Source organism: Penicillium brevicompactum, assembly GCF_028827555.1.
Source record: "Penicillium brevicompactum strain IBT 35665 chromosome Unknown utg000005l_segment0_segment0, whole genome shotgun sequence".
In the NCBI taxonomy this organism is placed as follows: domain Eukaryota; kingdom Fungi; phylum Ascomycota; class Eurotiomycetes; order Eurotiales; family Aspergillaceae; genus Penicillium; species Penicillium brevicompactum.
In genome coordinates this window covers 5657303-5684953 of record NW_026623208.1, presented here as the reverse complement: position 1 = coordinate 5684953, position 27651 = coordinate 5657303, and the positions used below count along the sequence as shown (strand labels likewise).

General features: G+C 49.9%; 12 protein-coding genes across 12 annotated transcripts; 9 read left to right on the top strand and 3 right to left on the bottom strand.

The window, feature by feature from the left end:
- Window positions 1-16: 16 nt before the first annotated feature.
- N7506_008027 (uncharacterized protein) lies at window positions 17-872 on the top strand (the record flags this gene model as incomplete). The annotated part of the gene is made up of 5 exons (XM_056957320.1): window positions 17-89; window positions 142-181; window positions 204-237; window positions 280-421; window positions 472-872. The coding sequence occupies 5 exons, from the start codon at window positions 17-19 to the stop codon at window positions 870-872; spliced, it is 690 nt and encodes a 229-aa protein (XP_056811654.1).
- A 448-nt stretch (window positions 873-1320) lies between these two features.
- N7506_008026 (putative Golgi matrix protein) lies at window positions 1321-3190 on the top strand (the record flags this gene model as incomplete). The annotated part of the gene is made up of 6 exons (XM_056957319.1): window positions 1321-1354; window positions 1403-1494; window positions 1555-1968; window positions 2022-2737; window positions 2790-2896; window positions 2946-3190. 6 exons carry the CDS (start codon window positions 1321-1323, stop codon window positions 3188-3190), a joined length of 1608 nt encoding a protein of 535 aa, XP_056811653.1.
- A 176-nt stretch (window positions 3191-3366) lies between these two features.
- Window positions 3367-4172, top strand: N7506_008025 (guanylate kinase; the record flags this gene model as incomplete). Its single annotated transcript, XM_056957318.1, has 3 exons — window positions 3367-3443; window positions 3558-3655; window positions 3703-4172. The coding sequence occupies 3 exons, from the start codon at window positions 3367-3369 to the stop codon at window positions 4170-4172; spliced, it is 645 nt and encodes a 214-aa protein (XP_056811652.1).
- Window positions 4173-4571: 399 nt separating this feature from the next.
- Window positions 4572-4999, bottom strand: N7506_008024 (mitochondrial 54S ribosomal protein bL32m; the record flags this gene model as incomplete). The annotated part of the gene is made up of 2 exons (XM_056957317.1): window positions 4572-4609; window positions 4672-4999. The coding sequence occupies 2 exons, from the start codon at window positions 4997-4999 to the stop codon at window positions 4572-4574; spliced, it is 366 nt and encodes a 121-aa protein (XP_056811651.1).
- Window positions 5000-5259: 260 nt separating this feature from the next.
- On the top strand, window positions 5260-6645 carry aspD (septin aspD; the record flags this gene model as incomplete). Its single annotated transcript, XM_056957316.1, has 6 exons — window positions 5260-5395; window positions 5455-5583; window positions 5643-5724; window positions 5814-5951; window positions 6040-6253; window positions 6307-6645. 6 exons carry the CDS (start codon window positions 5260-5262, stop codon window positions 6643-6645), a joined length of 1038 nt encoding a protein of 345 aa, XP_056811650.1.
- Window positions 6646-8403: 1758 nt separating this feature from the next.
- On the top strand, window positions 8404-9645 carry N7506_008022 (SKI complex subunit WD repeat protein SKI8; the record flags this gene model as incomplete). The annotated part of the gene is made up of 7 exons (XM_056957315.1): window positions 8404-8406; window positions 8457-8493; window positions 8543-8803; window positions 8856-9022; window positions 9077-9170; window positions 9228-9414; window positions 9465-9645. 7 exons carry the CDS (start codon window positions 8404-8406, stop codon window positions 9643-9645), a joined length of 930 nt encoding a protein of 309 aa, XP_056811649.1.
- Window positions 9646-9750: 105 nt separating this feature from the next.
- Window positions 9751-10577, bottom strand: N7506_008021 (kinetochore Spc25 family protein; the record flags this gene model as incomplete). Its single annotated transcript, XM_056957314.1, is given in 3 exon segments — window positions 9751-10047; window positions 10062-10294; window positions 10352-10577. 3 exon segments carry the CDS (start codon window positions 10575-10577, stop codon window positions 9751-9753), a joined length of 756 nt encoding a protein of 251 aa, XP_056811648.1.
- A 248-nt stretch (window positions 10578-10825) lies between these two features.
- On the top strand, window positions 10826-13706 carry N7506_008020 (uncharacterized protein; the record flags this gene model as incomplete). The annotated part of the gene is made up of 3 exons (XM_056957313.1): window positions 10826-10928; window positions 10979-12163; window positions 12214-13706. The coding sequence occupies 3 exons, from the start codon at window positions 10826-10828 to the stop codon at window positions 13704-13706; spliced, it is 2781 nt and encodes a 926-aa protein (XP_056811647.1).
- Window positions 13707-13975: 269 nt separating this feature from the next.
- On the top strand, window positions 13976-14264 carry N7506_008019 (copper metallochaperone ATX1; the record flags this gene model as incomplete). The annotated part of the gene is made up of 2 exons (XM_056957312.1): window positions 13976-14063; window positions 14113-14264. 2 exons carry the CDS (start codon window positions 13976-13978, stop codon window positions 14262-14264), a joined length of 240 nt encoding a protein of 79 aa, XP_056811646.1.
- Window positions 14265-14449: 185 nt separating this feature from the next.
- On the bottom strand, window positions 14450-17302 carry N7506_008018 (DUF2293 domain-containing protein; the record flags this gene model as incomplete). Its single annotated transcript, XM_056957311.1, has 6 exons — window positions 14450-14573; window positions 14626-15197; window positions 15247-16689; window positions 16748-17002; window positions 17089-17208; window positions 17261-17302. The coding sequence occupies 6 exons, from the start codon at window positions 17300-17302 to the stop codon at window positions 14450-14452; spliced, it is 2556 nt and encodes an 851-aa protein (XP_056811645.1).
- A 511-nt stretch (window positions 17303-17813) lies between these two features.
- On the top strand, window positions 17814-18271 carry N7506_008017 (Complex 1 LYR protein; the record flags this gene model as incomplete). The annotated part of the gene is made up of 2 exons (XM_056957310.1): window positions 17814-18100; window positions 18157-18271. 2 exons carry the CDS (start codon window positions 17814-17816, stop codon window positions 18269-18271), a joined length of 402 nt encoding a protein of 133 aa, XP_056811644.1.
- Window positions 18272-20634: 2363 nt separating this feature from the next.
- Window positions 20635-22854, top strand: N7506_008016 (RING finger and CHY zinc finger domain-containing protein; the record flags this gene model as incomplete). The annotated part of the gene is made up of 2 exons (XM_056957309.1): window positions 20635-21807; window positions 21853-22854. The coding sequence occupies 2 exons, from the start codon at window positions 20635-20637 to the stop codon at window positions 22852-22854; spliced, it is 2175 nt and encodes a 724-aa protein (XP_056811643.1).
- Between the last annotated feature and the right edge of the window lie 4797 nt (window positions 22855-27651).

Genomic DNA, 27651 nt, shown 5'->3' with positions numbered 1-27651 from the left:
CAAGAGACAGTGCATAATGGTTTACTACTTCACATCCAACGTCGTGTCACCCTCGGCCTTCATTTACGTCGGCAAGGACAAGTTTGAGAGTACGCCAATCGATCAACACCGCTATCAACCCGACTGTTCTAACCAGACTAGATGAGGATCTCATTCAGTTTGGACTAGATAACGATGTTTGGTATGCTACCTGCGATTTCCAGTTTGACTTGGCCACTAACCTTCCTGCGCAACAGGGTTTGTCTTCCTTCCGACTTGCGACGCCAATACCTCTAATAGTCCGCGCTCCCGCAGTTTCACGTCGACAATTTATCGAGCGCACACGTTTACGTACGTCTCCGTGAGGGTGAAACGTGGGACAACATTGCCCAGCCACTGCTGGAGGACTGCGCCCAACTGACAAAAGCCAACTCCATTGAAGGTAAGACCTCGCCCCGGCCAAGTCAGTACCGTCGGCTGACTTCTGGGCAGGCAACAAGAAAGACAATATCACCATTATCTACACACCCTGGTCAAACCTGAAGAAGGATGGATCTATGGCTGCCGGCCAAGTCACATTCCATAACCACAAGCTCGTCCGCAAGATCTACGTGAAGCAGCGCGAGAACCCTATTGTCAATCGACTTAACAAGACCCGGGTCGAGAAGTACCCCGACCTTCGTGCCGAGAAGGAGGAGGACACCCGCAAGAAGGCGCGTGGAGATCGCAAGACCCGGGAGGAGCAGCGCGCGAAAGAAAAGAAGAAGCAGCAGGAATATGAACAATTGAAGTGGCAGAAGGATCATGCGTATGATGATATGTTCACCGATGAGCAGCTAGAGGCCAGCAACAACCAAGATCGTGACGAGGACTTCTTGGACGACTTCATGTGACGGGTCTCCTCTGCAGACATACATTCTCTGTGTGACCTACAGTGAAGTTACAAAAATATACCCTTTACAAATTGCATGCAGGCAATACAATATCAACTCAAACATTATATATCGCATACACCAAACACTAGATGCGCTGTTGGATTTCAGGATGGGATCAACACAGTATATCTCCCCATCCATGGTTCCAGGGTTGGATCTGTACACCTGAATTGCTCTAAATACCTAGCTCGAAAACATCGAAATAAGATCGTACAATCAACTGTAGAATAAATCAAAAACCATCCATCTATCCATAGATATGATCTCAAATGCGAGTTCGATAAACGGATAAGGAGATTAATCATCGCATATCCGGGAAGGGCGCTAGCCGTGTTGACAGCTTACCCTGGAACCTTATGAATTCAACTTCTTCCCTCACTTCAGGTTTACCTCAATACCGTACATTATGACCGAGGACAATCCACCGTCTGTTGCTCCGAGTAAGATCTTATCGATAAACTGAATTGAACCCCGCTGACTTTCCCAAGGCGCAAAGTCCAAGAAGAACAAGAAGAAGGCCGCCAAAGCCAAAGCCGACGCCGCCGCCAGTGAGCAAGATGCGTCAATCGACCAGAATAATGTACGTGAGACATGCAGTCTGTGCCGGATGGCCTGACCCCCTGCTGAGACCCCTCCCCAGAATGAAGCCAGTGATGTCGACGAGAATCCCCCCGACGAACCCGAATCAAATGGCGCCGACCCCGAATCAATGGGTCTTCCAGACCGGTCAATTAACAATCAGCAAAATACTGCCGCTGGCGATGCTCCTTCCAGCGTCGATAATCAGCCCGACCCCGCCTCCGACCGCACCGAGCCAAATGATCGATTCGACGCCCTCGTTCGCGACCGCGACTCCTTGCGCGCAGAGGTAGCGGACGTGCGAAAATCACTGGAGGACATTCAGTCCAAGCATGCTGCAGAAATAGAGCCTTTACAACAGCGGTTGGATGACGCAGAGAGTAAAAAGGACCATGCAGAAACCCAGTACCAGAAGCTCTTGGAGCGGGTGAACACGATCAAGTCACAACTAGGAGAGCGGCTCAAGGAAGATGCCGTATGTTGATCTCAATTGAATTGACCGCCGCATCTACTAATATTGCTCATTAGGAGGAACTGGCTCTTGCGCGATCGCAGATCGAAGAGCTCGAGGACGAGAACAACACCCTCAAGGGTGAATTGGATTCTAAGTCTAACCAGATGCTCGAACTATCCGGTGATTCGGCGGAGAAGGAGAAGGAGTTGGTGACTCTCCGGGATCGGACGAATCTATCCCAACAGAACTGGCTGAAAGAGAAGGAAGAGATGCTTGAACAAGAGTCATATCTCCAAGCAGAATTCGAGCAAGCGAAGGAAGCCATGCACAACTGGGAAGTCCTTGCTATGGAAGAGCGGTCTATCCGAGAAAACCTCAATGAAAAGGTTGGAGATCTGGAAGAGCAGCTCGGCAGCCTGAAGGAAGCCTACGAACGAGCCATCGAGGACCGCGACACCCAACAATCAACCGTTGATGGTCTCCAACGAGCTTTGCAGGAAATTCAAGCCGCACGGAAGCAGGAGCTGCGAGAGCTTGTGGAGAGCTCAGACTCCCAACTCGAGGAGCTCCGGCGCTCCTTGCGCGAAGCGCAAAAGCAGGCCTCAGATTCAGAAAAGGGTCTCCAGGCTGCCCAGGAAGAGATTGAGCGGGTCAGACCTTTCGAGAAGGAAGTCAAGGAGAAAAACCTTCTCATTGGCAAGCTCCGTCATGAGGCGGTCACGTTGAACGATCACTTGACGAAAGCTCTCAGATTTCTCAAGAAAGGAAAGCCGGAAGATAACGTTGACAGGTAAGCTTTACGAAAGCAATCTCGATGGAATGCGTTGACTGATTCTGTACAGACACATCGTCACTAATCATTTCCTACACTTCCTCGGCCTTGACCGATCTGACCCCAAGAAATTCCAAATTTTGCAGCTGATTGCAGCTCTATTGGGTTGGAATGATGGTGAGTTGTCAGGTCTTGATTTTTAGGACTATTGCTAACGTCAGCCCAGAACAACGCGAACAGGCCGGCCTTGCCCGTCCAGGGACGTCAAGTATGCCCGGAAAACTGAGAGTCCCCGGGACCCCGCTGCGAACACCAAGTACACCCAACCTTGCAACGGAGTTTATGGACGGTGGTGCCTCCAGCAAAGAGACACTGGCTGAACTATGGTCTAACTTCCTGGAACAAGAAGCGGAGGCTGGGAGCATGAACCCCTCAAGGCGTGGAAGTCACCAGGGGCCACTCAAGCCTTAGGATCTGATATGTATAAATCACAGCTATAGAAATGAATATGATTACTCCATTATTGATATCTGGGCACTTAAATCCGATAGTTCGACTTAGTTACATACCGCCTTAATCTGCCTGTTTTCCAATGCGGTGTGGTCGCACCGCATTCATGGATCCAGACCGAGATAACATCTTGTCTTATGTATCCTTCGTCTTTTCGTGCTTTTTCGGCGTCGCTCAAACCATTCATTCGTGCTAGACGCTTTGCATCTACAATGTCTGCCGGTAAGCAACAGAAGGATCTACCCGTCGCAGTCACATCGCACATTCCGATTGATCCCCGCAATTGCAAAATATTTACTGACATGCGATTATAAGTCTCTCAATTCAGACCTGTGGTGATCAGTGGCCCCAGTGGCACTGGCAAGTCCACTCTCCTGGGCCGCCTCTTCAAGGAGTTCCCCGACAAGTTTGGTTTCTCCATCTCCCGTGAGCACAGTATGCCCCTCCAGCAGGACCACGACTGACCATAACAGACACAACCCGTCAACCGCGCGCTGGTGAGCAGGACGGCCGCGAATACTACTTCACTACCAAGGAGGCTTTCCTCGAACTCGTTGCCGCCGACGGCTTCATCGAGCATGCCCAATTCAGCGGAAACCATTACGGAACCTCCGTGCAAGCCGTCAAGAACATCGCCGAGAAGGAGCGCATCTGTATTCTGGATATCGAGATGGAGGGCGTGAAGCAGGTCAAGAAGACCGACCTGAACGCGCGGTTCATGTTCCTCGCCCCTCCTTCGTTGGAGGAGTTGGAGAAGCGCCTTCGTGGCCGCGGCACCGAGACCGAGGAATCTCTGGCTAAGCGATTGGCACAGGCAAAGAACGAGCTGGGATTTGCCAAGCTGCCTGGCTCTCATGAGAAGATCGTTGTCAACGACGACGTTGAGAAGGCGTATACCGAATTGAGGGATTGGATTGTTGACGGTGGTCGCTTCGGCGCATAGCGTTGAGAGGTGGAAGATGTTGCATGGACTTTCATTTTCTTTGCTTTCCAAAAGTTCACATTCTCGATTGCATACCAATAAGCCTTGTTTGTATAGCGATATATAGTGCCGAGATACACTCGGACAGAGTCCCTGGAATACTATCGTGGATACCACAATTTCGAACATAAATCTTGATAGCATTCAAAAAGGAGCAATATATTGTGTCAGTGGGTTTTGATCTACCAAGTAGAACATGCTGCTATAAAGTCATCGAAAAAAAAGTTGCCCCGCAAAAACCCAGACGCCAGGTGCCATGCAGCATATGTATCCACAGCTTCGTTCTAGAAATACACTCTCCGAGCCTGAGATGAGGAGTTGGAAGTCACACTACTCAAGCCCATAATCACGATCAAGCACTCATGCGGTGTCGAGGGTTCTCCAGGATTCCTTGATATCTGTTGAACGTCCAAATTAGCCTCCCGGAATCGGCTTCCAGCGGAAAAGACTCCAATCTTACCCTTGACACAGTGTGGACACAGCAAATGAGCGCGCTTCAGCTGACCGCAGCCCGGGCACTTGTTGAGACTCTTGACGTCCTTAAGAGCCTTACCGGCCATGAACCTGTGACGCTTCTTCATGTGGGAAGTCTTCTTCTTGGGAACAGCGCGCAGGACAGATTCCCAGATGTCGGAGAGCAGACCGGGGATATTGAGAGAGATTGAGACGGGTTGTAAGAATGCGGTCGCGACGGGTGGCATGAAGCGAACGGGGCGGAATTGGAGGGCTTCGGAGAAGAGGGAGCGCGACATGTTTGCCGGGGCGAACGGAAGGAGACGCAATGCCATGTTGAGAAATCGTTAGAGCGGCAAAGGAAAGGGGGGTGTTTGGATATAGTCGATGGGAGCTATCACAAGAACGTAAAGAAGCAAAAGCGATCAGTTTTCTCGCGGAGAGACGCTAGGCCCGATTAGGAATAGGGCACCCCTGAGTAGGGAACTCAGATAATAAGGGGTGGCTCTTGCCTCTCCTCTCTGCTGGTCAACTTTTGGGTGTGCGGGCTTTTTATATTCTCTCGTTCATTTCTCTTCTCTAATACCTATCGACAATGGCCACCGCTACCTCCCCAGCCGGCGCTCAGCCCACTGTTTTCCCTCACAGCCATGTCGGTTTCGACAGCATCACTTCTCAGATCGAGCGGAAGCTGTTGAAGCGTGGCTTCCAGTTCAATGTCATGTGTGTTGGTACGGAGTCGCCTGAACTTCTAACCCCCGAGGTCAGCAGCTGAAATTTCGCGCGTTAGGTCAAACTGGTCTTGGAAAATCCACTCTTGTCAACACCATCTTCGCATCCCACCTGATCGATTCTAAGGGTCGTTTGACTCCATCTGAGCCCGTTCGCTCTACAACTGAGATCCAGACCGTGTCGCACAGTACGTGATTGTTACCCGGGACGCGAGACTTCGAATTAGAATAGCTGACGGGGGACTAGTCATTGAGGAGAACGGTGTTCGTCTCCGCTTGAACATTGTTGACACACCTGGCTACGGCGACCAGGTCAACAACGACCGATGGTAATTCCGCCCCTCTTTTTTTCTTTTTGTTTCACTTTTTTTTTTTTTGGCGCTACACGGCCGAGAACATGGCTAATTGTGTATTCCAGCTGGGATCCCATTGTCAAGTACATCAAGGATCAGCACTCCGCTTACCTCCGCAAGGAACTCACTGCTCAGCGTGAGCGTTACATCCAAGATACCCGTATCCACTGCTGCTTGTTCTTCATCCAGCCCTCTGGCCATGCGTGAGTTTTACCCCGCCCATACCCCGGGTTTTTTTTTTCCTGGGGGATCTTTGTATCGGGGCTCCATCCAGCTAACCTTTTACCCCAGCCTCAAGCCCATTGATATCGTTGTCCTGAAGAAGCTGTCCGATGTCGTCAATGTTGTTCCCGTTATTGCCAAGTCCGACTCCCTCACCCTCGAAGAGCGCCAGGCCTTTAAGGAGCGCATCAAGGAGGAATTCGCTTTCCACAACCTGAAGATGTACCCCTACGATAATGATGAGCTCGATGACGAGGAGCGCGCCATCAACGCTCAGATCAAGGTATGTTGGAAAATACGATGGGATCTGTCAGAAAGATAACTGACTTGTCGCAGGATATCATTCCCTTCTCTGTTGTCGGTAGCGAGAAGACCATTGTTGTCAACGGCAAGCAGGTTCGCGGACGTCAGAACCGCTGGGGTGTCATCAACGTCGAGGATGAGAACCACTGCGAATTTGTCTACCTCCGCAACTTCCTGACCCGCACCCACCTCCAGGATCTGGTCGAGACCACCAGCCAGATCCACTACGAGACCTTCCGTGCCAAGCAGCTGCTGGCTCTCAAGGAGAGCAGCGCTGGTGGTGGTCACACTGGTGGCAGCCGTCCCATCAGCCCTTCAGCGGACCGTGAGCTGAGCCGCAACTCCCAGCGCGCTGGCATGAACGGATACTAGATTCCGTCGGTTGTGTGACGCGAGCGCCGTGACCCTATTGCGCGCAGTCACTTCCGCGCAGAAAACTTATCCCCTTTGACGCCAGCAGGCCCTTGCAGATATCCCTTTCCCTTTCCCTTTTCTATTTTTGCGTTCGTCTCTTTCGGCTTTTGTATCCTACACCCCATCTTGTCTTCTCGAGGATTTGTATCGCCGGGAAAAAAGAGATTTGGCACTTCAGCGCTTGTCAACTCTGATTCCATGTACTTAGTTTTCTTAATTAACTGACGAGAGAAAGTTTTATTCTGAGGCTCCCCGTTCGTGTCTTGTAGATATGAACTACCAAAATAGGGCTGCAACATGAAGTAGGTGATTTCCCGTTCTAGATGTGAGGACGAAGCCTGGCCGAGGCTTTGGACTCGACCAATTATTAGTAAATACCACTACTTCTACGGAGTACGGAGTATACCAAACGATCACTGCCCGGTTGGGTATTTACTTCTATTGATGCTAAAGCAAATGGTGAATATTCCTCTATAATACTATAACTAGGTACTTCGTACGGAGTATCTACGGAGTAGAGATCCATTCATAACCATCCTAGTTGTGTATATCAAAGCAACCGAATATGTAGCTTTCAAAAGCCCACTCTGCATTTGAAAGTCTTTCCAATAGGCTCCTTGGGCATGCGTATTGACTATATCTTCAAAGCCACAGAAGTGGGTGCATCATCATCGCGCGTCAGTGTGGGTCCCGGGCTCGTCGTCGCATCGTACCACCAGCCATCCGTATCAAAATGAAACCCCTAGGGTGATGGATATTGAGATATCTTTCTTGAGTGTTCATTCGTTTCTCAACAGTGCGTCGAGCGGCTCATCGACCATGTTGCTGAGCAATTTGCGTACACCATGTGTACCAAACTAGCCGCAAGTCCCTCGACCAAGCGATGCACAACGGCGCCGACACGCATCGGATGTACCCAGAGGATGCACGCTGGCACGTCTCGCGCCAGCCTTCCTCATCCGAGTCAAAGAAAGCCATCCTTGAGCCCCGTGCATGGTTGGTCAATCGGCTTTATCAAGCGAATGTGCTTATGCCCACATCTGGTACACTCAAACTCAGGCAAATGATAATCAGACACATCGAAGAATCTGAGCGGCTGTCATGATCAGAGCCAGGCCCTGAACCAGGATACCAGTGGATTTTCCATGCTGGAAATTTCGTTGGTAACATCGACCTGCCCACACGCAACATGACATGACATGTTCAGCCTCCGTTAGTCACTGAATTGTTCATCACTACTGCCAAGGGCGATGCCAATCATGAGGTCTTGTGACGGCAAGTTACCCAGCCTGAGAGGTAAGTGCTGCTGCCAATAGGCTCGGATGAGGTTTGCGTTAGCCACTGCAGGCATCTCTGGGTTTCGTGATCAACAATCGGACCCAGACATTGATGAAAGAGAGCAAGCGAGCAAAACAGAGCAGTGACACCCTGATTCTTGGCTGTCTGTCAAAAACCGACCATCATATCGTCAAAAGTGTCCGGATCTCGTGGCAATTGAACCTGACCCTGTTGCTGAAAGGTGAGAGGTGAGAAAGTTCCAAGGTTATCCGTTCATTCCCCACAAACCTTATCGGTCGGCTTATTAATTTCCCGCCCCGATAACCATCCGATAAGAGGTCCCACGTCCAGCCCAGGCAGGCGGTCAGCATATTTATTTGGCTTTCCACCCGCCTCACGTCATTGCTTTCTCAACTCGCGACGGCGACACTGATCAAGATGGTATGCTCTAATTTGTGGGAATCAAGCTCATGATGAACTAACAATACTAGTCAAAGCAATATCTTCATGCCGGCTCCGCAGTCAATGGTAAGACAGCTCCCGACGCACTTGACGATCTTGCTAAAACTCCATGCAGCGCACACAACCCTCATTTTCGATCTGGAGGTTACCGATACGCAGGTCATCACCGTTGGGGCTTCAACCGATATCAAGGTCCACTCCACCACCGAGCCCGGAAACCCGCTAGTCCAGGTCATTGAGTATGCCCACTCGAATGGCTGCCACCAAGTTGCGATCGACGCGGAAGGCACCCGAATGATCACCGCGGGCTTCAATGGAATCATGAAAGTTTGGTCATTCAACGATGGATCCTGGGTCGCCGATAAGGACTTGACCGGTAGGTTACAATGTCCCCGCCTATATTCCGAGTTATGCTAAAGCAGATTTAGCCGCCCTGGCCTCTGCCCGAACCTGGGCTCTTGACCTATCCGTGGATGGTCAGTATCTCGCCGGTGTCAATCCTGAGGGGCGCATCCAGGTCTGGGACCTTGCCGACAATGCCACTCAGATTCGGGACCAGGAGACCAAGGGAGTCTGGGGCACTTGCATCGACTTGGTAAGTGGTTGATTGCCAATGGGTTGTTTTGTTCGCTCTGCTAACAGCTCTTAGTCGCAGGATGGGCGCTTCATGGCCACTGGACACACTGATGGCTCTGTGTACATCTTCAGTACCGAGACTGGTCGCATGCCATTCTCTCTCCCAGGTAAGGCGCAGTTGCCCTATACATCATCATTGCATGATCTAATCCATTCATTTCTAGGATCGGTCAAGCAAGTTCGCGTCGTCGCTTTCTCGCCAGCTGGAAAACTCCTCGCAGCCACGGGTGATAGCGGTGTGATTACGCTCTACGACACTGTCTCAGGTGAACTGGTTGGGAGCTTGACCGGCAACACTGCCTGGGTTATGAACCTCTCATGGAGCAGCACCGGAGAGTATCTTCTTAGCTGGTAGGCAATTCCTTCACGGTTATACGATGTCAAGCTAACATGAAGCAAAGCTCCCATGACGGAAAGGCCAAGGTCTATTCTATGGCAACTAAGCACTGCGTTGCCACTGTTTCTGAGAGTGACAAGGTTCTTTGGGCGGCCAAATGGCTTCCCAAGGTTGGCAGAGCAGAGAGATTTGCGACCGTGGGCGACAGCTGTAACATTACGATTTACCGCGAGGCTTCTGCTTAGAACGAAATCTATCGATCACACGACGTCAACGGACCAACAGATATGACCTAAAACAATGCAATAAAAATCATGAAATTCATAACATCCATCGTCCATTGTGCACCACTAGTTCATTGCTTCGACAAACAGCTTGCGCATGCGTTTCAAGAACGCTCCAAAGTCCCGATCATCATTAACGAGATCCACGACATGCTCCAGCGCGTCATGGTCTAATTTCGGTCGCGAGTGGAACACTTCGTAGTCACGACTGGCAGTGCCAAGTTCAAACCAAGCCTCAGCCTCCCAATCCTTCTCAAACAGATGACTGTAGACAAACTTGAGTCTGTCCTCACGCCCCGCACCCTCGATCCGAATACACAGATAATCCTGCCAGAACTCCAGCTCTGGAAAGTTTAGACGAGACTGTGCATCTAAACTCTGAGCATGAGCCTTCTGTGCCTCCAATTTTGCGCGATCGCCTTTTGGGTTTCAGCGATTTGCTGCTTCAAGCGGTCGCGTTTTGTAAGACGGCTATCTCGCTCCAGGGTGATTTGCGAAATCGCCGCGTGCATTTCGGCTGCTTCCGCAGCTTCTTTTTGGAGGGTTTGTTCGTGGGTTTGAGACTTGAGATTGAGAATCTCAATGTCGCGCTGGCGCATACGTTCGTCCTCTGAGGGGCATGTGAGTTATACAGTGCGGAGATGAAAGACGAAGATAGGTCACATACCTTCATATTCAGCCATATTGATGTGAAACTGGTTTCGTTCTTCCAAGACTCTCTTCCGCCCGCGCTCAATGAATGCATCGAATTTGATTGTGAATTGAGCCATGCTGTTACGTAGGTCGTCAAACCCGAAGTTTATGCTGGGTAGCGAGTCTGCCATAGATGGCGCATCAGCTGAAGCAAGTGGCGGGCGCATGCCGCTGGTAGAGAGTGATGGTTCGAATGCCATGGCTGTATGTGTGGTGCAGAGAGTTGTAGTTGAGAGTGTAAATAGAGTGCAGTGTCGGCGCGCGGGAGTTGTTGTTGCGGCGCAACTGTCTTATCGATAAGAGATCCAAAAAATTCTTGATGGCCTCGATTGCAATTTTGCGCTTCAGACACCTCACAAGTTATATGGATAGCCTCATAACCCTCTCGATTGTATCGATATGGGTTGCTCTGTTCCTGAGCTGATCGCAAAAAGCAAAGAAAGATCCCATGGATGAACCTCATGACAGTGCTCTACACTATGGGCACGTAGGACGAGCTGTCTATCTCCCCGAGGAACAGACCTGGACATTTACGCGTTCCCTCGCTCAGGGTATGTATATCTACTCTGTGTTTTTGTACTACTTTGCTGATATTTGGAAGCCACGTCGATCCAGTACAGTGGAACGACCACGACAAGCGTCCCATCGCCGTACCTTCCAGACCAACCTAAACCAGTACAGAGGGTTCCCGAGAGGGACCTGCGACACGTGATTGGAGATTCATACCCAGAACTAGCGGCAACATGGTCGACAGTTCGTCAAGAGTCTCTGTCCAGGGCTATCACGGCAACAATTGAGCAATTCGACCCAGAAAGCTCCTCTCTTTTTGATATCGGTTTTGCGACGGACAAAAGACGCTACGACAAGAAATTCCCCTCCGTTCCTATAGCAGCGGCAGTCTCAGGCCCGTGTCGCAATGTTTTATCCTTGCGAACCCTGGAAGATGCGAATCTGGAGCTGCAGTCGCCCACGTATACCGAGATGCGAGTACCGACAGTCGGCAACACCGAGACTTCAGAATGGTCCAAGTGGGGTGCACCGATCCGTCAAGTTCAATTTGCACGCCCACTCGAAGAAGATCCCATCTTCATGGCTGCTCGTCTGCTGAGAAGCACCACCATCTTCCGACCTCTTTACCATATTGATCCTGTGCCCATGCACTTCCCTGATGACGCTTACCTGCGACCAATCAACGGGAAGAAGAACTCTCGGCTGGATACAAACCCAATTTTGGAAATATCAGTGGCGCAAACAGGTGGATGCTCACATTCCGATGTGACTTTCAACCCTTGGTATCAGCATCAATTTGCAATCATCGACACAAAAAGTCAATGGACTGTGTGGGAGATTGACCAGACGAAGAGTGCTAGACAAGACCTCGCGACGGCCCGGATTGTAAAATCGGGCATCTTGCCTCATCCCTTAAAGCACTATCGCCCTCGTCTCGATGGCTGGGCATCGATCCAGTGGATCCATGATGTTGGATTGATCATTGTTGCCAATCGTCGTGATGTGATGATCTATGCACTCATGGATCCTCAGATTCCGCCTCGCTCGGTTGTTTTGAACATGCAGAAGCCGTCCGAGTGGGTGCTGGATTTGAAAAGGAACCCGCGAAATCAGTCACAGTTCTTTGTCTTGACGACCAATCGGATATTATGGTTTGACATGGGGGCCTTCGGGGAGAAAGACACCCCTTCTTATTTGCACCCTCGAGTTTCCTGGAGACATTTTCGAGATCCAAATGATATCACTCTGCGATTAAGTGAGCTGGTGGTATATAAAGGTGCGTGTGCCGGACTTAGTGGACCAAGATCTGTGTTAACCTTTTTTTAGATCTTCATCTCATCCTCTTTTCTCAGCTCACGGGGCTTGTGCAAGCATTCCCTTGCCCCTTTACAAGCAACGAGGAAACAAATTCTATTTCTATAGCCGATCCACTGGTCTTAGATATGCCCTCGGATGCACGCGAGTCTGCGGGATTCTCGACGTTTGTGTTTAGGGAGATTGCCCATTCTCCTGCGTATAACAAACACCTTTACAACCCAGACTTAACTCTTATCAAACTCTTTTGGATGACCTCCGATCTTGCTGTCCATGAGTCTGTGTTCCATGGTCCACGGGGAGATCCCGACGACCCGGACCTGCATTGCGAGAACAGTGTGCTACGCTTGCGCAAGCGTTATGCTCCACACAAGCAAGTCAGGAGCGCGCACGATTTCATCGTGGATGACTGGGATGAATCGACGATGCAGCAGATAGACATACCTCACTGCCAAAGCCCAATCGACACCAGCCCTGAAGGCTCAGATCTGCAGTGGTCTTTGGATTTCTCACACATCTACGCAGTAGCTGTTGGACAAAAGGATCCCCCACAGAAAAGATCCAAGACAAAGAAAAGACCACCACCGGAACCAAGGACTTTTGATGGTCTTCTCGCAGATCTGCAAAGCACTGAATGGAAGAAGAAGGCCTCCGGCAAAACGGTGCTTGAACTCAGCGATAAAAGCCTGTCGACCGAGCAACTCGATCAAAGTGCGGATGACGTGAAGCGGATATTTTCGACCATCATGCCCGGTGATCACATTGCACACCGGTATCTATTTCTCCCACTTCAATCTCCACACGCAGGGTACGGCATGCCAACGCGGCTGTCTGAAGACGGAGACAAGCACATGCTCGAGGCCTACGATCAAATGGTCGACGACTGGATTGCTAAATTAGGGCCTCAAGTCCCCGTTCCAGTGCGACTCGCCAAAGAGAAGCTCATCCGCAAGGTTGCAGCCGAGATTCTTCTCTCGCGCATCGTTCGAATCAAGCCAGTACTTGAAGATCCAATCACAGCTCAGAATGAAGACGCCGTGTCCCAGCACCAAACTCTATCATCGAGCTTCTCCCAGATCCCTGCAAGCCAATCACAGACCCGCACCGGGTCTCAGCGCACACCGTCCAAGTATGCAGTCCCTGTCCTAAGTGGGCTCTCCGCATTTACCACATTCAAGAAACAACGCCCGCTGCCTGGAAACGTATCCGATCTCCTATCGCACTGGTCTGTCGGAGATGATCCTTCCTCGTATGCCTGGGAGAGGCTGGAAGACCAGGAGACGCGAATTAGCCAGACGCCTCGAACGCCCAGACGCAAGAAGCGCTTGAAGCCCGATCTTCAACCCTTGCCGGCAACCCCGTTGGTTCCTATGGTCCGAACATGGGGCACCCAGCCAACACCGCAGATCACCATCAACAGTAGTCAGCCAGCACCGATGACGCAGACTGAACGAGGGCCCTTTGGAGCAAAGAAGAAGAAAAAGAAGCGAGCGGCGGGTTTTTAAAAGTTATATAGATATGATACCCTTTTGCTAATTCATAACTCGAATTGAGACTTGGCTATAAGCTATAAAAACACTAAATATTGCATAATCGGTTCACCAATCGCGAATATCGCTCAAAGAGGATTACAAATACTCGTGCTCAGTTGTTTATATAGGAGGTTACTCTCCCTGTCTTTGTTTCACCTAAGAGAAAGAAAAAAGAAAAAGTCCACCGTGTCCATACCCCACCAAAACACCTTCACCCTACATCTCCCCCCGCCCCGCACAAAATGTCAGACCACCAGTACAAGTTCAATGTGACCATGACCTGCGGCGGATGCTCCGGCGCCGTCGAGCGAGTCCTCAAGAAGCTGGAAGGTATGAGCTCCACCTCGTTACCGGGGAAGACGCGACTAACATAACCCAGGCGTCAAGTCCTTCGACGTGAACCTCGAGTCCCAGACCGCCAACATCACCGCCGATCCCGCGCTCTCCTACGAGACCGTGCTGGCCACCATCAAGAAGACGGGCAAGGCTGTGAACAGCGGAGAGGCCGATGGAGAAAGTAAATCTGTCTAAAGCACGTACGCATGAGCTTGGAAGAGATAGAGGAATCCATTGACATAGATAACTATTGAAACCCCGAGTAGAGAATCCTAAGAATATGCAGGGTATCATCAAACAAACTGCGCAATGCACGCAAATTACAACAGCAAAAGAAAGAGAGAAATAAAGCAACTCCATCTAAACATGGAAACTGACGCTTAATCAACGGTGACAAAATGCCTTCCATCGGGAATAGGGTAGAAGGGTTGGCGCTCTGTGCGAGGTTCGACTGTTTGAACGTAGACCGGGCGGTTCTGCTCCTGGGGAGGGTAGTAGAGAGGGCTGCGGGGTGTCAGTCTGGGAAAGGCCTTGGGATCCGCGTGGAAAGGCTTACCGCGAGATGAAGCCGCCACTGGATGGTCGTTCACGGGGAACCTGGGGAGGGGATGCATGGGGTTGATTTTTCGGCACGGAGTCCGAGAAGGTGCGATGGTGCTCAGGATGAACACTTCGAGCGGGTAACTGGCCGCGTGGGTCGACCTGGACCTGAGACATGTTCTTTGTGGCAAGGTACTTGGGATCCCTTTCTCTGTTCCTGGACTGAGAGGCATCTCCAATGGGCTTGAGCTTGGTCTCGGGAGCGAGGCGCCGGAAAGAGAATTCAAACGAAGGGGGGCTCACGGTGATCAACAGGTCGGATGAATCCGTCCGCGTACAGGCTTCTTTCTTGCGTGTTCTCTGGAACAGGACGAGCATCCATGCGGGGTCGTCGAATGCCACGCTGCTCATTGGGGCGATCCACGCGGGGATTACGGTCATAATATGGATGCCAATGGTTAGAGGTGGAGTACCCAGGGCGAGGGAGATGAACAGTTGAGGCGCGCTCCTCGGGGAAAATGATACTAGAACTCGAGACTCCATTCGGAGGACGAGACTCCTGTGGCCAGCAAGTGCGTGGATCAGGTCCTTTGGCAAAAGAAAAACGCGGGTATCCTACGGAAGGGGGTGGTTCCACTGGCACAATGTCCCGGCGGAACTGAAGCTGATCCTGGGGGCGATGTTCGGGCGCATTCTCAGCGCGACGATAAGAGTCTCTGGGCACATAGCCTTCAGAGACGGGGAAGCCAATGGGTCTAGCCATTCGTGGGTCTGGACGGGGATCAACACGGGAACCTTCACGGCCCATCCGTCTTTTTTTGCTAGGCGGGTCGCCATTACCGTCAATTTCAACGACATCGGAGTGATGCTTCAATTCTCCCTGGGGTCGACCCGGCGTGACTGATCGCAGCGACATCTGGTTTGCCATATGCACCAAAGGGTATGCAGGATCGGTCCGCCGGGTTTCTTGGGGCCAACTAGCCTCGATGGATGGCACCACTGACTCCTGCGTGTTTGATCCTGGCCTGACTAGAGGAGAGTTGACGGCGCCAGGACGGCGTCCTAGTGGAACCACATTATTCTGGATCTTCTCCGTGGGTCCGCTCACGAACACTGGGGCATTTGACCTATTCTCCGACTGAGGGGGCAGTCTCTCTGGTCGCAAGTCCTTTCCCATAGGTGGAAGGTTGGAATAAGGCATGTTCATGTTTCTGGGCCCGGAAAGTTCCTCCAAGATTTGTAACTCGGGCGATTCCTGGCGGGTTAGTCCGGGCTTCCTGGAGCTGAAATTATGCGAAGAGGTTTTCTGGATGTCCGAGTGAGTATCCTGGACACCTACATGTCTCTGGGCTACGGAACGGTCCATTAGTGGGATGGCAGACATGCGCTGGGCCTGGTTATCCATGCTGGCCGAGCCAGGAATGACTCGCCGATGGGTTTCGGTGGCATCCTGATACCTAGAAGTGTTTGTATCCAGAGCGATGCGCTTTTCAGCATATCGCGGGCTTTGCTTTTCAGCCAGAGCGCCGGTAAACCGAGGTTGCTCAGTGTTCTGGATACCCTCCCGATACTCCTTGATGGCGCGGTTCCATGCCTGGTATCTGCTGAATCCGCGACGGTTGGTCGAATTGTTTGCCGGGACCCTTGTGACGAACCGGAATCCTGGTGGTGCTTCCTCGGATGGATCCCGGGGATAACCTTGGCCAGGGTTTGTGTTAATGGGCTGGGTGCGAATCTCATGGGTCCGGGCTTCAGTAGGTAGAAGTTCCACCACGCTGGAGTTTTGATGACTAGCCACAGAAGCCGCGTCTTCTTCTGATTCGCTGTCTTCATCGTCGGAAATGACAATGACCTCACGGAAGACATCTTCGAGCACTGTCTGGCCGTTTTCATCATCCCCTCGCCATTCAATGACTTTTGCTAGAGTTGGGTGCTCAACAGTCGTTCTTGCTTCATGAAATGAGGTCGTTTTTAGAAGGCGATCGTAGTCAGTGTAGACATGCCGAACGTGAGCAACCACCGCAAGTTGCGCTCTACGAGCGAGAGGCAATTCAGTGGCTGTCCCAACTTTCTTCTGGCCCTGACTTGGGTATCAGGTTTTCCACGTCCTCAGTCTCGGATTTTCAGGATATACATACCTTTTGGAAGGCGGTCTTGATGATTTGATTCAAATCTTGGTCGGGGATATTTGGGAACAAATCCCTGATAGCATCTCTAGCGTCTGTGTTGAGCCTTATTTGAGAGATTTCCGATCCCGCCCGCGAACGAATCTCCGTCCTGCCCATACCGAAGAGGGGCATTGTTTTACCAGTGCTCGTGAGGTAGAGACCAAGCTCCGAGCAGACAGATGCTACCACGGTGCTGGGAAAGTGATATCCTATCCGATGGACATGCTGTGACAGGTTGTGGGTCTTGTGATGTGGGGTGGTCTAGGAAAAATAAGCACTGCGGAGGATGGTGATCGAAGAGAATTTCTCACCGATACTGCATGGATTTGAAGGCCTTCGGCGCGACACTTCTCTTTGCACGCCGTGGTGAGTTGCGGGTTCCCCGCAGGAATGAACGTGTAGCCACTAGGTGCTTGCGCTTCGAAACAGATCTGACCGGTCAGTGGCAAGGTCATGACTTAGGACATGACACAGGGTACATACTACACTTCGGAGCTTCTTCTTCTCTTGGGTCACAGACTCCATGATGACTTTATGTCTTCGAGCTCTCCTCTGAACAGCCCGACTAGGAGCGCGCCTGGCCGTAGCCGAGGCTGCTCCCCCCATGACACGGGCCATTCTGATTCAGCTGAAGAGCCCTACTGATGGAGGTCCAGAAACATCACGTATGCGAAACAGCCCTGGACAACAGCAAGGCAAGTGATACACGCAGTCGAGGTGACCCTGTCGGAGATCCAAAGTGGCTTTTGCCGAAGCCAGGATAGGAAAAGGCTGAGCAGGTAGAGCAGCCAGAGATGAGCAAACAAAAGGCAGCAAAGAAGCAAAGCAAAGGGTAGGGAAGGAAGGGAAGTCAGAGAAAGTGCATCGCGGGATTGATAAGATTGCGGCCCAAAGTTCGACCTCTCCCGATCGGGCTAGTCCTGCCTAAGGCTTTCTCCTCTCTCTCTCTCTCCAACGCTTTTTGACCGTCTTTTGTTTTTTCCTTTTTAATCCATTTATTGGACCTGAGTGGATTCCACGTCATTGGTGATCAAAGATGAACGCTCCAGCGGATCGAGCTGTGGTCCACGCATACCGTCACCTCTACCGACAAGGGTTGAAAGCCTGTCACTACGCATCCCCGGCCCGATATATGCTCATACAGTCCTTGCGTAAAGCCTACCGCTCCTCCCCGGCTGAAGCATTCGATGCGACCCGAATCCAAAATACCATCCGTTTCCTCGAACGAGCTACCGAGGTCGCAGGCATGGAACACAAGATCTTCAAGAACCTCTTGATGACGAGGTATTGGGAGGAAGACCACCTTGGGAGAGAGGTGCGCGTGTAAGCATCTCCAATCTCCACATGGTGATGAAGATCTGTCGCTGACACGGCTGTAGCACCCGGGTATTAGGACTCGGCCACATCGAGCACCAATTGCGAGCCAGCGCTTTCAACCACTACAATTTAACGCTTGACCGTTTGAATGAGAGTTTAGGGACATGTCTCAAATGATTGGAGTCTCCACAGGTTCTCGACTTTTATCTCGGTGCCGATCCGACCCGCTGCCTTATGCGCCCATCAGGCCTCCGTGCTTCCTTTGGGCATGAATCCATGACGTGAGCCAGCTAGAAACGGGGCTGCAGATGCACATCGACCAGAACGCTATCACGCATAACCACATCAGGACTGGAGGCACGTCGACCTGCCTCATTTGGGTCATCGTCCGTTGCATGTTGTCGATGGCATAGAGCGAGACACTTGCCTTGGCGTTGACCATCTGATGAGAATCAACCAACTTGGGTCTCTATGAGTAGTCTTAAGTCTCTGCAGTCTGGCTGTCCCCATTCGGGGTTGCCCACACAGCATCCGAGAAACCCATCTTCTTCATAGAAGAAAGGCTCAAGCCCGGCTTGGCTGAGGGGAAAGTAACTTACATCCCAGGTGGTCTTCGCGATTGCACTTCGCAGGCCTATCACAATCAAGACTCCGGTGGGTGTGGTAGAACTATAACTAGATAGATTGGAACCTACTACCGACAAGGATAATCTAGGGATCAGGGAATCCAAACATGTCACTTTGGCAGACTAAGCTCTCCTTCCTAATCAAGCCTAGTCGTAGTCTGTCTCAGCGCCTGGTTCTTCATCAACTCTAGATCCCTAGCAGTGATAGGAACCGTGGGAGTATCACAATTTTCCAAAGCCTTCGTAGATCCATTAGCAACATTGTTGTTTGATTCGACTCAGTATGACTAGCAAGTATGGAGTAACATGATTCTTAGCTGCTGCAACCTTCATCAAGAAGTAACTAGCCAGTATCCAGCTAGCATTTTGAACTGTGATTGACTTTTTTCGTTGAGAATAGTCTGCATATTGATACTGTTGGTGAAAGTCCTCACTGGATCGTCATCGTAGGGGAGGCGTCAATTCTCTGAACCAAAATTCAGCTGCTGTTGACGATAGTGTCATGGGTATCTACTTCTTGTTGGGCTACTGAGCATAATTCCCTGCGAAGTGTAAAAATGCTCACTTTGCCAGTTGTAATTGAGGCTGTCCTTGTGAGGTGTATCCGCATATACGAAAAGCAAAGCTCCTTGCATTGCCCGAGCACGATTTCTCGCTTTGGGGATGCCTTGAGATATTTCATTGGATGCACCATCGCTTCGAGGTTATGGATCGTAGTCAGTTCAAGATGCCCATGATCGAACAGTAGGCTTAGTGTATGTTCCTCTCCATTTGCGTTCTTATCTCCATAGTGATTCAAAAGCGAGGCTGAACAGTCGATCCCAAGGCTCCAAGTCCATGATGATGATTCCAGTGATAAGGCCTCGGTGGATAATGCCCAGGTGCGTTGGGAAATTTGGCTGCCGGCGATAGTATAGTGGTACAGTGATGAATGTTAAGAGGCAGTATTTCTACTGGAATATGAGATTTAGAAAGTCTATCGACCGATATAATCAGCAAGCAGACACAATAAAGGAAAGAGAGAAGGCGAGGATAGATCTAATTGTCTTGAGAGAGGGGAGCAAGCACATCATACTCCGTATGAACTAAACAGATAGGAACACATAGTAAAGCTTGGAAACAGAGCAGCCATATACACCTGGGCAGTGAAACTGGATCATGCAAGCTATGATCCTACCCTAGCTCCTTTCTCTCTTACTGATCTATGATACTTTGGCCCCGGTGATCTTACCTGTTCTCTTTCATATTTTCTTCTTTGTTTAAGTCAAAGTATTTCATGCATTCTGACGTCAGCCTCCATGAATCTCTTTGCTTGCTGATACCAGACTAGCAGAGAAACGAACCACTATTTTCTATTGCATCAACCTTTCCAACTCCCATTGTAGCATGATTTCTTACCATCATCTTGTGATCTAAACTACATACGTTGAAATATGACTCTACCCTTTACTCAAGGAACTTGCTGCTCCAATCATCGATATCTGACATACTAAAGGGTCTTCTCAAGCCACTGTTTGGTCAAATTGAGCTTTGAACGTGGTTCCAGTTAGCCCCCGCATCTAGTTGATAGGTCGTAACATGTCCATGGTTCAGTGTTGTACGCTAGAGTAGTCAAGGCTGACTGCAGTCCCAGAGGTACCCCAGCTGCACAAGATCATATCAAACAATTAACCACTGTAAAGAATAGATAAGGCTCAAATTTTTGAAGCGACCCATGGATATTGTACAAAAAAAAAAGAGAATGAAACCAAAGACCGCAAGTCCAAGGCTGGCCCATGTGACGATGATTCAGCAGCTTTCAGCACGGAGGCGGTGCCCGAGGACGTCACATGCCAGGTCTTGTTTCACGCATTTCCGCAGTTTTGAGTCTTGACTTGTTCAAGCATCGTGAATTGGTATGCTGTAACATCCTTCATGAGTGGTTTCATTTCCTCACTGTTGATCCAAGTCGGAATACGATCTCCCGATCTGCCACCCCCACCAACCATCCGCGCTGAACACCCGAACGAACCAACCGAAAGCGATCATCGATTCACATCCCAACCGGACCGGCATTGCAAGCATAAATTGAGCGGAGATGCGGGTGCGGGCTCCCTGCATAGTCCTCCTTTCTTCACAACCTTGCCCAAAGAAATGGACACACGCGGTCTGCCGGGCACTCAGTCGGTGACCCATAGCGCACCTGGATCTATTCGAAATATGGCGACAGATGGCTTATTAGATGCAAACACTGATGTCAGCCCACGGTCTACCGACTCAATGGACTCAGACTCGCAACCCCACGAGGCGATAATGCACCATGCGCCACACGAAACGCCCTCGGCAGTGCCAATAGAGGACGCCCAGAGGCCCGCAAACAATGCATTCGACCTGGAAAGCGTGGTGCAGTCGTCACTTCCAGAGGATGACGGAATGGGCGTTCTTCGAAACAAGATCATCGCAATCCGAGACTTGCAGCTTGCCAATCCTGAAAAAGCACGGATGGTTCATGATTTAATGACAGAAAGATACAACACCCTGCATGCAATTACAGAGTTGACACCGAAAAGTCCACCGGTGGCTCCAACGAGTCCGATTCGGCGGATGTCTGGTAATCATGCACCCGAAGAGTCAGACCACGATGTACCATATGAGGATGTATTCAATCTCACTTCTGAGGATTTGCAGCCCACTTACGCCCCAAAGGTGGAACTGGAACTAGAGGATCCTGCACTTGTCGAAACAATCGATGGAGATATGGACACCGAGGAGTTGGCCGAGGCTACGTTGGGCTGTGCACATTATCATCGCAACGTGAAGCTCGAGTGTAGTACCTGCAAGAAATGGTATACTTGTCGATTCTGCCATGACGAAGTTGAAGACCATGCTCTCATCCGTCGAGACACGAAGAACATGCTGTGCATGCTCTGTGGGCATGCCCAGCCCGCGGCGGAGATTTGCAGACGGTGCGACGAGCAAACGGCTCAATATTATTGTGATATTTGCAAGCTTTGGGACAATGATAGCAAGAAAAGCATCTATCATTGCGACGACTGCGGTATCTGTCGAATCGGACAAGGGCTAGGGAAGGATTTCTTCCATTGTCAGGTAAGCGCGAAAACTGACCACTTGTGACTAGACTAACAGATACAGACATGCTCTGTTTGCCTCCCAATGTCAATCGAGACCACTCATCGCTGCATCGAACGTTCCACCCAATGTGATTGTCCGATTTGTGGCGATTACATGTTCACATCCCCCGAGACCGTTGTCGTCATGCGATGCGGACACAGCATTCATTCCAAGTGTCTGACAGAGTATTCTCGAAATTCTTTCCGCTGTCCCATCTGTAGCAAGACGATCACAAACATGGAGTCAACGTTCCGGAACCTAGATCGCACTATTGAAAGCCAGCCCATGCCTACGGAGTTCAAAGACACCAAAGGCCTTGTCTACTGTAATGACTGTGGAGTCAAGTCATGCGTCAAGTACCATTGGCTGGGTCTCAAATGTGACCTGTACGTTTTCAAAAGATCCCAGAACGCATTGGGAACTTTAACTGATCTCTCCAGATGCGAATCATATAACACGGCTCAACTTCGAATCCTACATGGAGACATGTCGAATCAATCCGAAGATGGCCAAGACACTCTCCCTCGGCCCCGATCATCGTCTCTTATCGAGACTGACGAGCCAATCTCTTCTTCATTTGCGGAATTGGGTGTTGACAACCCCTCCGTTTCTCGTTCACATCTCAATATCCCCAATACTACCGAACGCAGGCAATCTACATCATACAACATCACACGGGGTCGCGCTATCTCCCCAGTCGTCAGCAACTACTTTGGACTACCGACTGAGCGTGAGCCCGAAAAGCCTTCATCCATGCCATTCTTTGGTAGCCCATCTCGAGGTGTGAATGAGAGTGACTATGGCGCATTGAACTTTTTGAGCAAGAAGCTCACATATCCGTATGGATTATTTGGTGGTGAGACAAAGTCGACTGACGCCGCTCCCGACGCTGGAAATGATGATGATGAGGACGATGATGATGATGACGGTTCAGACTCTGATGAATCTGTCGAGTCGGTCGAAACGACTGGCTCGTGCGTGAATGAAGACGATGATCATATTTCCATCTTTGGTCATCGATGAGGTCTCATCAGACAGCAGATCACCCAAGTTCCCGCGTGGGGTTTTTGATCAAAAACCAATCCCGACACCACTTGCATCAGCAAGCCCCAATGCCGCAGGCTATATGAGACCTAAAATTCCCCTTGGGTTACTCAGTCGGGCGATGTACCTTGTCGCGACCATTCACAAAACACATATGACGAAATCCATCAGACTCAAGCCAAAATCTTTACAGTTGACTCGACATACCTGACTTATGCCCATGATTTTACCTGCATCAAGCAGCTGGCCTTGCTGCTGCATAGCGTTGAATATTCTTGACATCATGACGGAACGATAGCAATTACATCAAATGAAACACCCTTGATCTCGGGACTTCAAATATAGGTGTTAACTTCCAATATCAAGTCTTGTAGGTGTGAAGCTGTGGAGCTTGCTTTCAGCTTTTCTGGGAGGCTGGTCCTCATTAATGAGACCGTCGAGTGAGAAATTTAGAGGCTCAGTCGGTCGACTTCAAGAGTCATATCCTTGCATTTGCTTTTATGCGTCCACTGCCTCTTTGGGAACTACATTGAAGTCTCCGACGCGTCGGACGGTGATGTGAGCGTCACTTCAGTCCCACTTATCTAGTTTGCAATTGACAGGGAGACATACATTAAGGCTTGAGAGGCTCTGCCGATTAGAACAGTGTGGTTTTGGCCTTGTGGTTGACAGAAATATCATTCCTAAGGGATCTACTAGTTAAGTTACGGAGGACATCCATGGATCTACTCAGGTTCAACTTCCCCACTGACTGCCCCACTCAGTGGGACAGCCCTGGAGTTAGTGGGACGGTCTATGGGGCTTGTAAGGTATGGTAATGCCCCACAAAATGAAGCCTTTCTACCGCTTAAACTACCGTAAATACCCTGAAAGCCAAAATTACAGTGCTCAGACCGATTGAACGAACTGTACGGAGTACTCCGTACTACTCCGTACATCCTCTGTGATTCATATTTCCTGAACCCTAGTCACGGCTAACTAAATGGGATTTTCTCGATATCTCTGGAATGATAAGGATTCTACAGAAGAAACAATCCACCCACCAGCGGTAACTCAGCGGTAGAGTGTAGGATTGGTAAGCTATCCCTGTCACTCTCTTAAGACTATGAATCACCGAACTCACAACCCAACTAGCAATAATGACACCCCAACCTCTAACGGTGCTTGGCAGTTCATGTCACATCCTAAAGTCCTGGGTTCAATCCCCAGTCGTTGGTTTTTTTTTTGCTGGTTTTGGCCCCTATCCTCCCCTACTCTTTGAGTTGGAGCGAAATCAGAAAGAGTATCATCAGATCCATAGAGAGTCCGTCGAAGAAATGGAAATGAGAAGACCTGAATGAATACAAAAGATAGGAGCCTTGGAAGAGATTAAATGTTAAAAGTCAATAGAATTTCCAGGTTGTTATGTAAGTAGAGAGAGATGGATGGATGTAAGTATTGTTTCTTATCTTTGTTCTCATTGAAGTATCGATTCCCAGTCGCTGCTCTGTTGGCTACTCATACAACCCATCCCCCAGAGCTATAATAATCAGGCTTCTTGAAGGACGGGATTCAATCCGACATTGATCAAGTCCTTGATCCGACTCATAGTAGTAGTAGTAGTAGTAGTAGTAGTAGTAGTAGCTTGCTTGCTTGTTTTTTTTCTTGGAAATGAAAACCGATTGGCGAGTCGAACACATCGCTTTGGGGCATCGAAATTTCGCCAGTGCACTCTGGACTAACTTCATAACAGTACGCGCGAGATTGAGGGATTTGGGCTCAATATTGACACCGCGACAGACTTTCCCCTCCTTATCACATTCGTGCTTCGGAACTTGTCCAATGATACATCATTTGACGGTATCACTTAGTGTGAGCGTGCTGGAGATGTAGCACGAAGCTCGCAATTGAAGATGCAATTGCGCTAGTGACATCGAGGACAGACAGCAGTAGATGAGACAGATTCGTCGACGAACCGGAAATTCTACGTTGCTTTGGGTCCGCAAAAGCTGTGTGCCAGAAAGTTTGATGCCTTTTGTAAGCACGTCTTCGGACTTCGCGAGCTCTTTGGCCTTGCTTAGGTTATATAGTTGAGTCCGGGCCGTGTTTGAATGATTGAGAAATTTGTCGAGTAGTCGGAATCTGGTGGTGGTTTCGTCTGGCAATTGCCTTATCCACTGTACCCTTGAATGTTTGCAACGTCGGTGGTAGTAGGTGTCGCCCACGGCTTGTAATGCATAGGCATCGCGCTCCGCCTTCCAGGCTTAAGAGGACATACCGCGCACTTGGCAACACAGTAGTGTCGAGTCTGTGTTCTCTCACCCGACAATAAGCTCCATTGCGAGGCCTGCGAGATGGGAGTGAGGCGAATTTTGAAAGTGAGAGTGAAATATGAACAGGAATGTTGAGTCTTCTCATTTCAGTGGCCGATTGGCCTCGATTGCGAAGAGCACGAAACGATAGAATCTTCTCAAAAGGAACCTTTTTTCACTTGGAGAAGTTCCAGAAGAGGATGAAGAGGATGAAGAGGATAATCCCAGTTATATTCAAGCTTATTCAAAGACGAAGAAGACGAAGGGCAGGATAATCCCACACTTGTTTTAGCTTTTCTAGATACAGAGGATAAAGAAGAAAAAAAGATAAAGAGAATCACGAGTTGGACAATCCCGTTCTTATTCAAGCTTATCTGGGTACGGAGTAGATGGGTAGCAGATTGGTGGTTGCGCATGAATCCCAAGGTTGTTATCTCTCTAGGTAATCGTCAACATGGCTGAAACCCTCACTTCGAGAGGGGTGGTATTCAGATGCTTTTTTTTTGTCCTACATGGAGAGACATGAACACCGGTCATAGCCAGGACAAACAATCAGGGGCTTAGCATTTGGACCCTGTCAAGAGAAGAAGTCCTGGAGATCGATACTACTCAGTTAGCTACACCAGAACATCGGGAGAGTTGATTCGTATCATCAGCCCATTCTTGTCATGACTAAGGAGCATTGTGTTTGCACTCGACTCTGCCCACGGTCTTTATTGGTAAAATAGAAAAGGATTGTATGATTACAAGGGAATGTATATGAATGAGCATTGACTTGATGTAGATTGTCTTTCAAAGTAATAAAAGTTCGGTATATGGACTAGATGGTTAGTCTGCTTGTAATCCCCATTGGGCTGATATTGAATGGGATGCATGTGGCATCATGTTGCCGACAGATACATTGAATGTCGACGGCTCACCGAGTTTACGATTTGCAGTTATCATGGGGCGGGGTCAAAGTCGCGCGACCTAACGAAGGGCCAAGATAGATCGGTTCATACGCATGAGTGTTAATCTAAACCACAAGAACAGTCAGTGTGGGTTCTCCAAAGATTGCAGTCATGTTTGCGATTGATGAACCATGCTGAAAGATCATGCAATGGCCAATTTCCATTCAGTATCCACATAATTTCAACATTCCCAAGTAAATTATGGGGTGTCAGGTAATAGGAAACGTTTAATAAACGAGCATCATGCGGAAATTGTGCGCGATCATGCGCGATGTAGTGAAAACACAAGGCAAGGGAGGTTCGACACTCACAAATTCAGCGAGGCTGCTGGAACAGTCGACTATTGGGCCACCGATCATACCACTGGTCAGCTGGTCTCTTTGACAAGCAGTGAATGCCAAGACCTCAAAACGAGGCTGATTGTTGGGAATCGTTAGTTTTAAAGGCCCCAAAACTAGAGCAAGGAGGATCAGCGACACCGCCTCCTTAGCTAGCTTGGCAATCCCGGAAGCTTGGCAGTGCGTTCAATTCCGCGGGAAAGTGTTCACGACCGGGGCTTGGCTGGCATGCAGTGAATCCTACTGCCGTGCGCCCTGAACCGCAGGCGAAGGCAAGGGTCAGGTCACCCACAGTTTGTGACTCGAAGGACGTCAACTTGGCATCACATCAAGCCTTGGGATTCGGACTGAGTAACGCTGTCGCTGTCGCCCCGACATCAAACGAGGCGAGTGAAGCCTTTGCCGACCATCGGAATGTCACAAGTTGCCATGCTCCTCGGGGTTGAAGCCCTTTCTCGGCAAGTTTAGGAATGCAGGTCTGCTCTAGGTGAGTGCCCGAGAGTGAGACTCACACTGCGTTGTGAGATATGTAGGAGGTAAGTTTCTCAGGAGCTGGGCGAGGGGAAGAAAGTGCGGTGGAGAATGTTAGCGAAGCGATGGGTTGGACGATCGGTCACGTTGTCGTGGATCCCCAGTCTTGGCTGAGGAGTTGGAGACTCAGGCAGTAAAGTCGGTGTACAATCGGAGCATGACCGAGAGGGCAATTGGCCAACAAAGCGACCTTGGAAGACATGAATGGAACCCTGAGGAGCTCGGGAGCTAAATAAGTATACGGAGTAGGGAGCAAGAGGTCCGAAGTATAGCAGAGCGAGAGAGAAATTGTTGAATTGACTTCGTCATTGTGAGATCTCAAGATGCAAGGGACACGGACCGTCGATGGCGTCATGTGACTGGGATTTGAGTTTCCATTAGGTAATGGCGCGTCTGCCCCCGCATGATCAGCTCTAAGAGACGAATTAGAGACGAATTAGAGCGGATGGGGAGGGTGCAAGCTGCATGGTTTGGGCATATAGTTAGGTAACAAGAACCGTGTCTGGGGTATGCGGATACTTCGGAATCCATATCTGCTGACCTGTCAATTTGGTTGAGAGGATAATAAGCAATGGACAGTGGGTAGATTGGCATACTAAAGTGACCAAATTGGGGGCAATTATGTCATAGAAATTAAAGTCTCGGAGTGTAAAACGGTAGCCATAT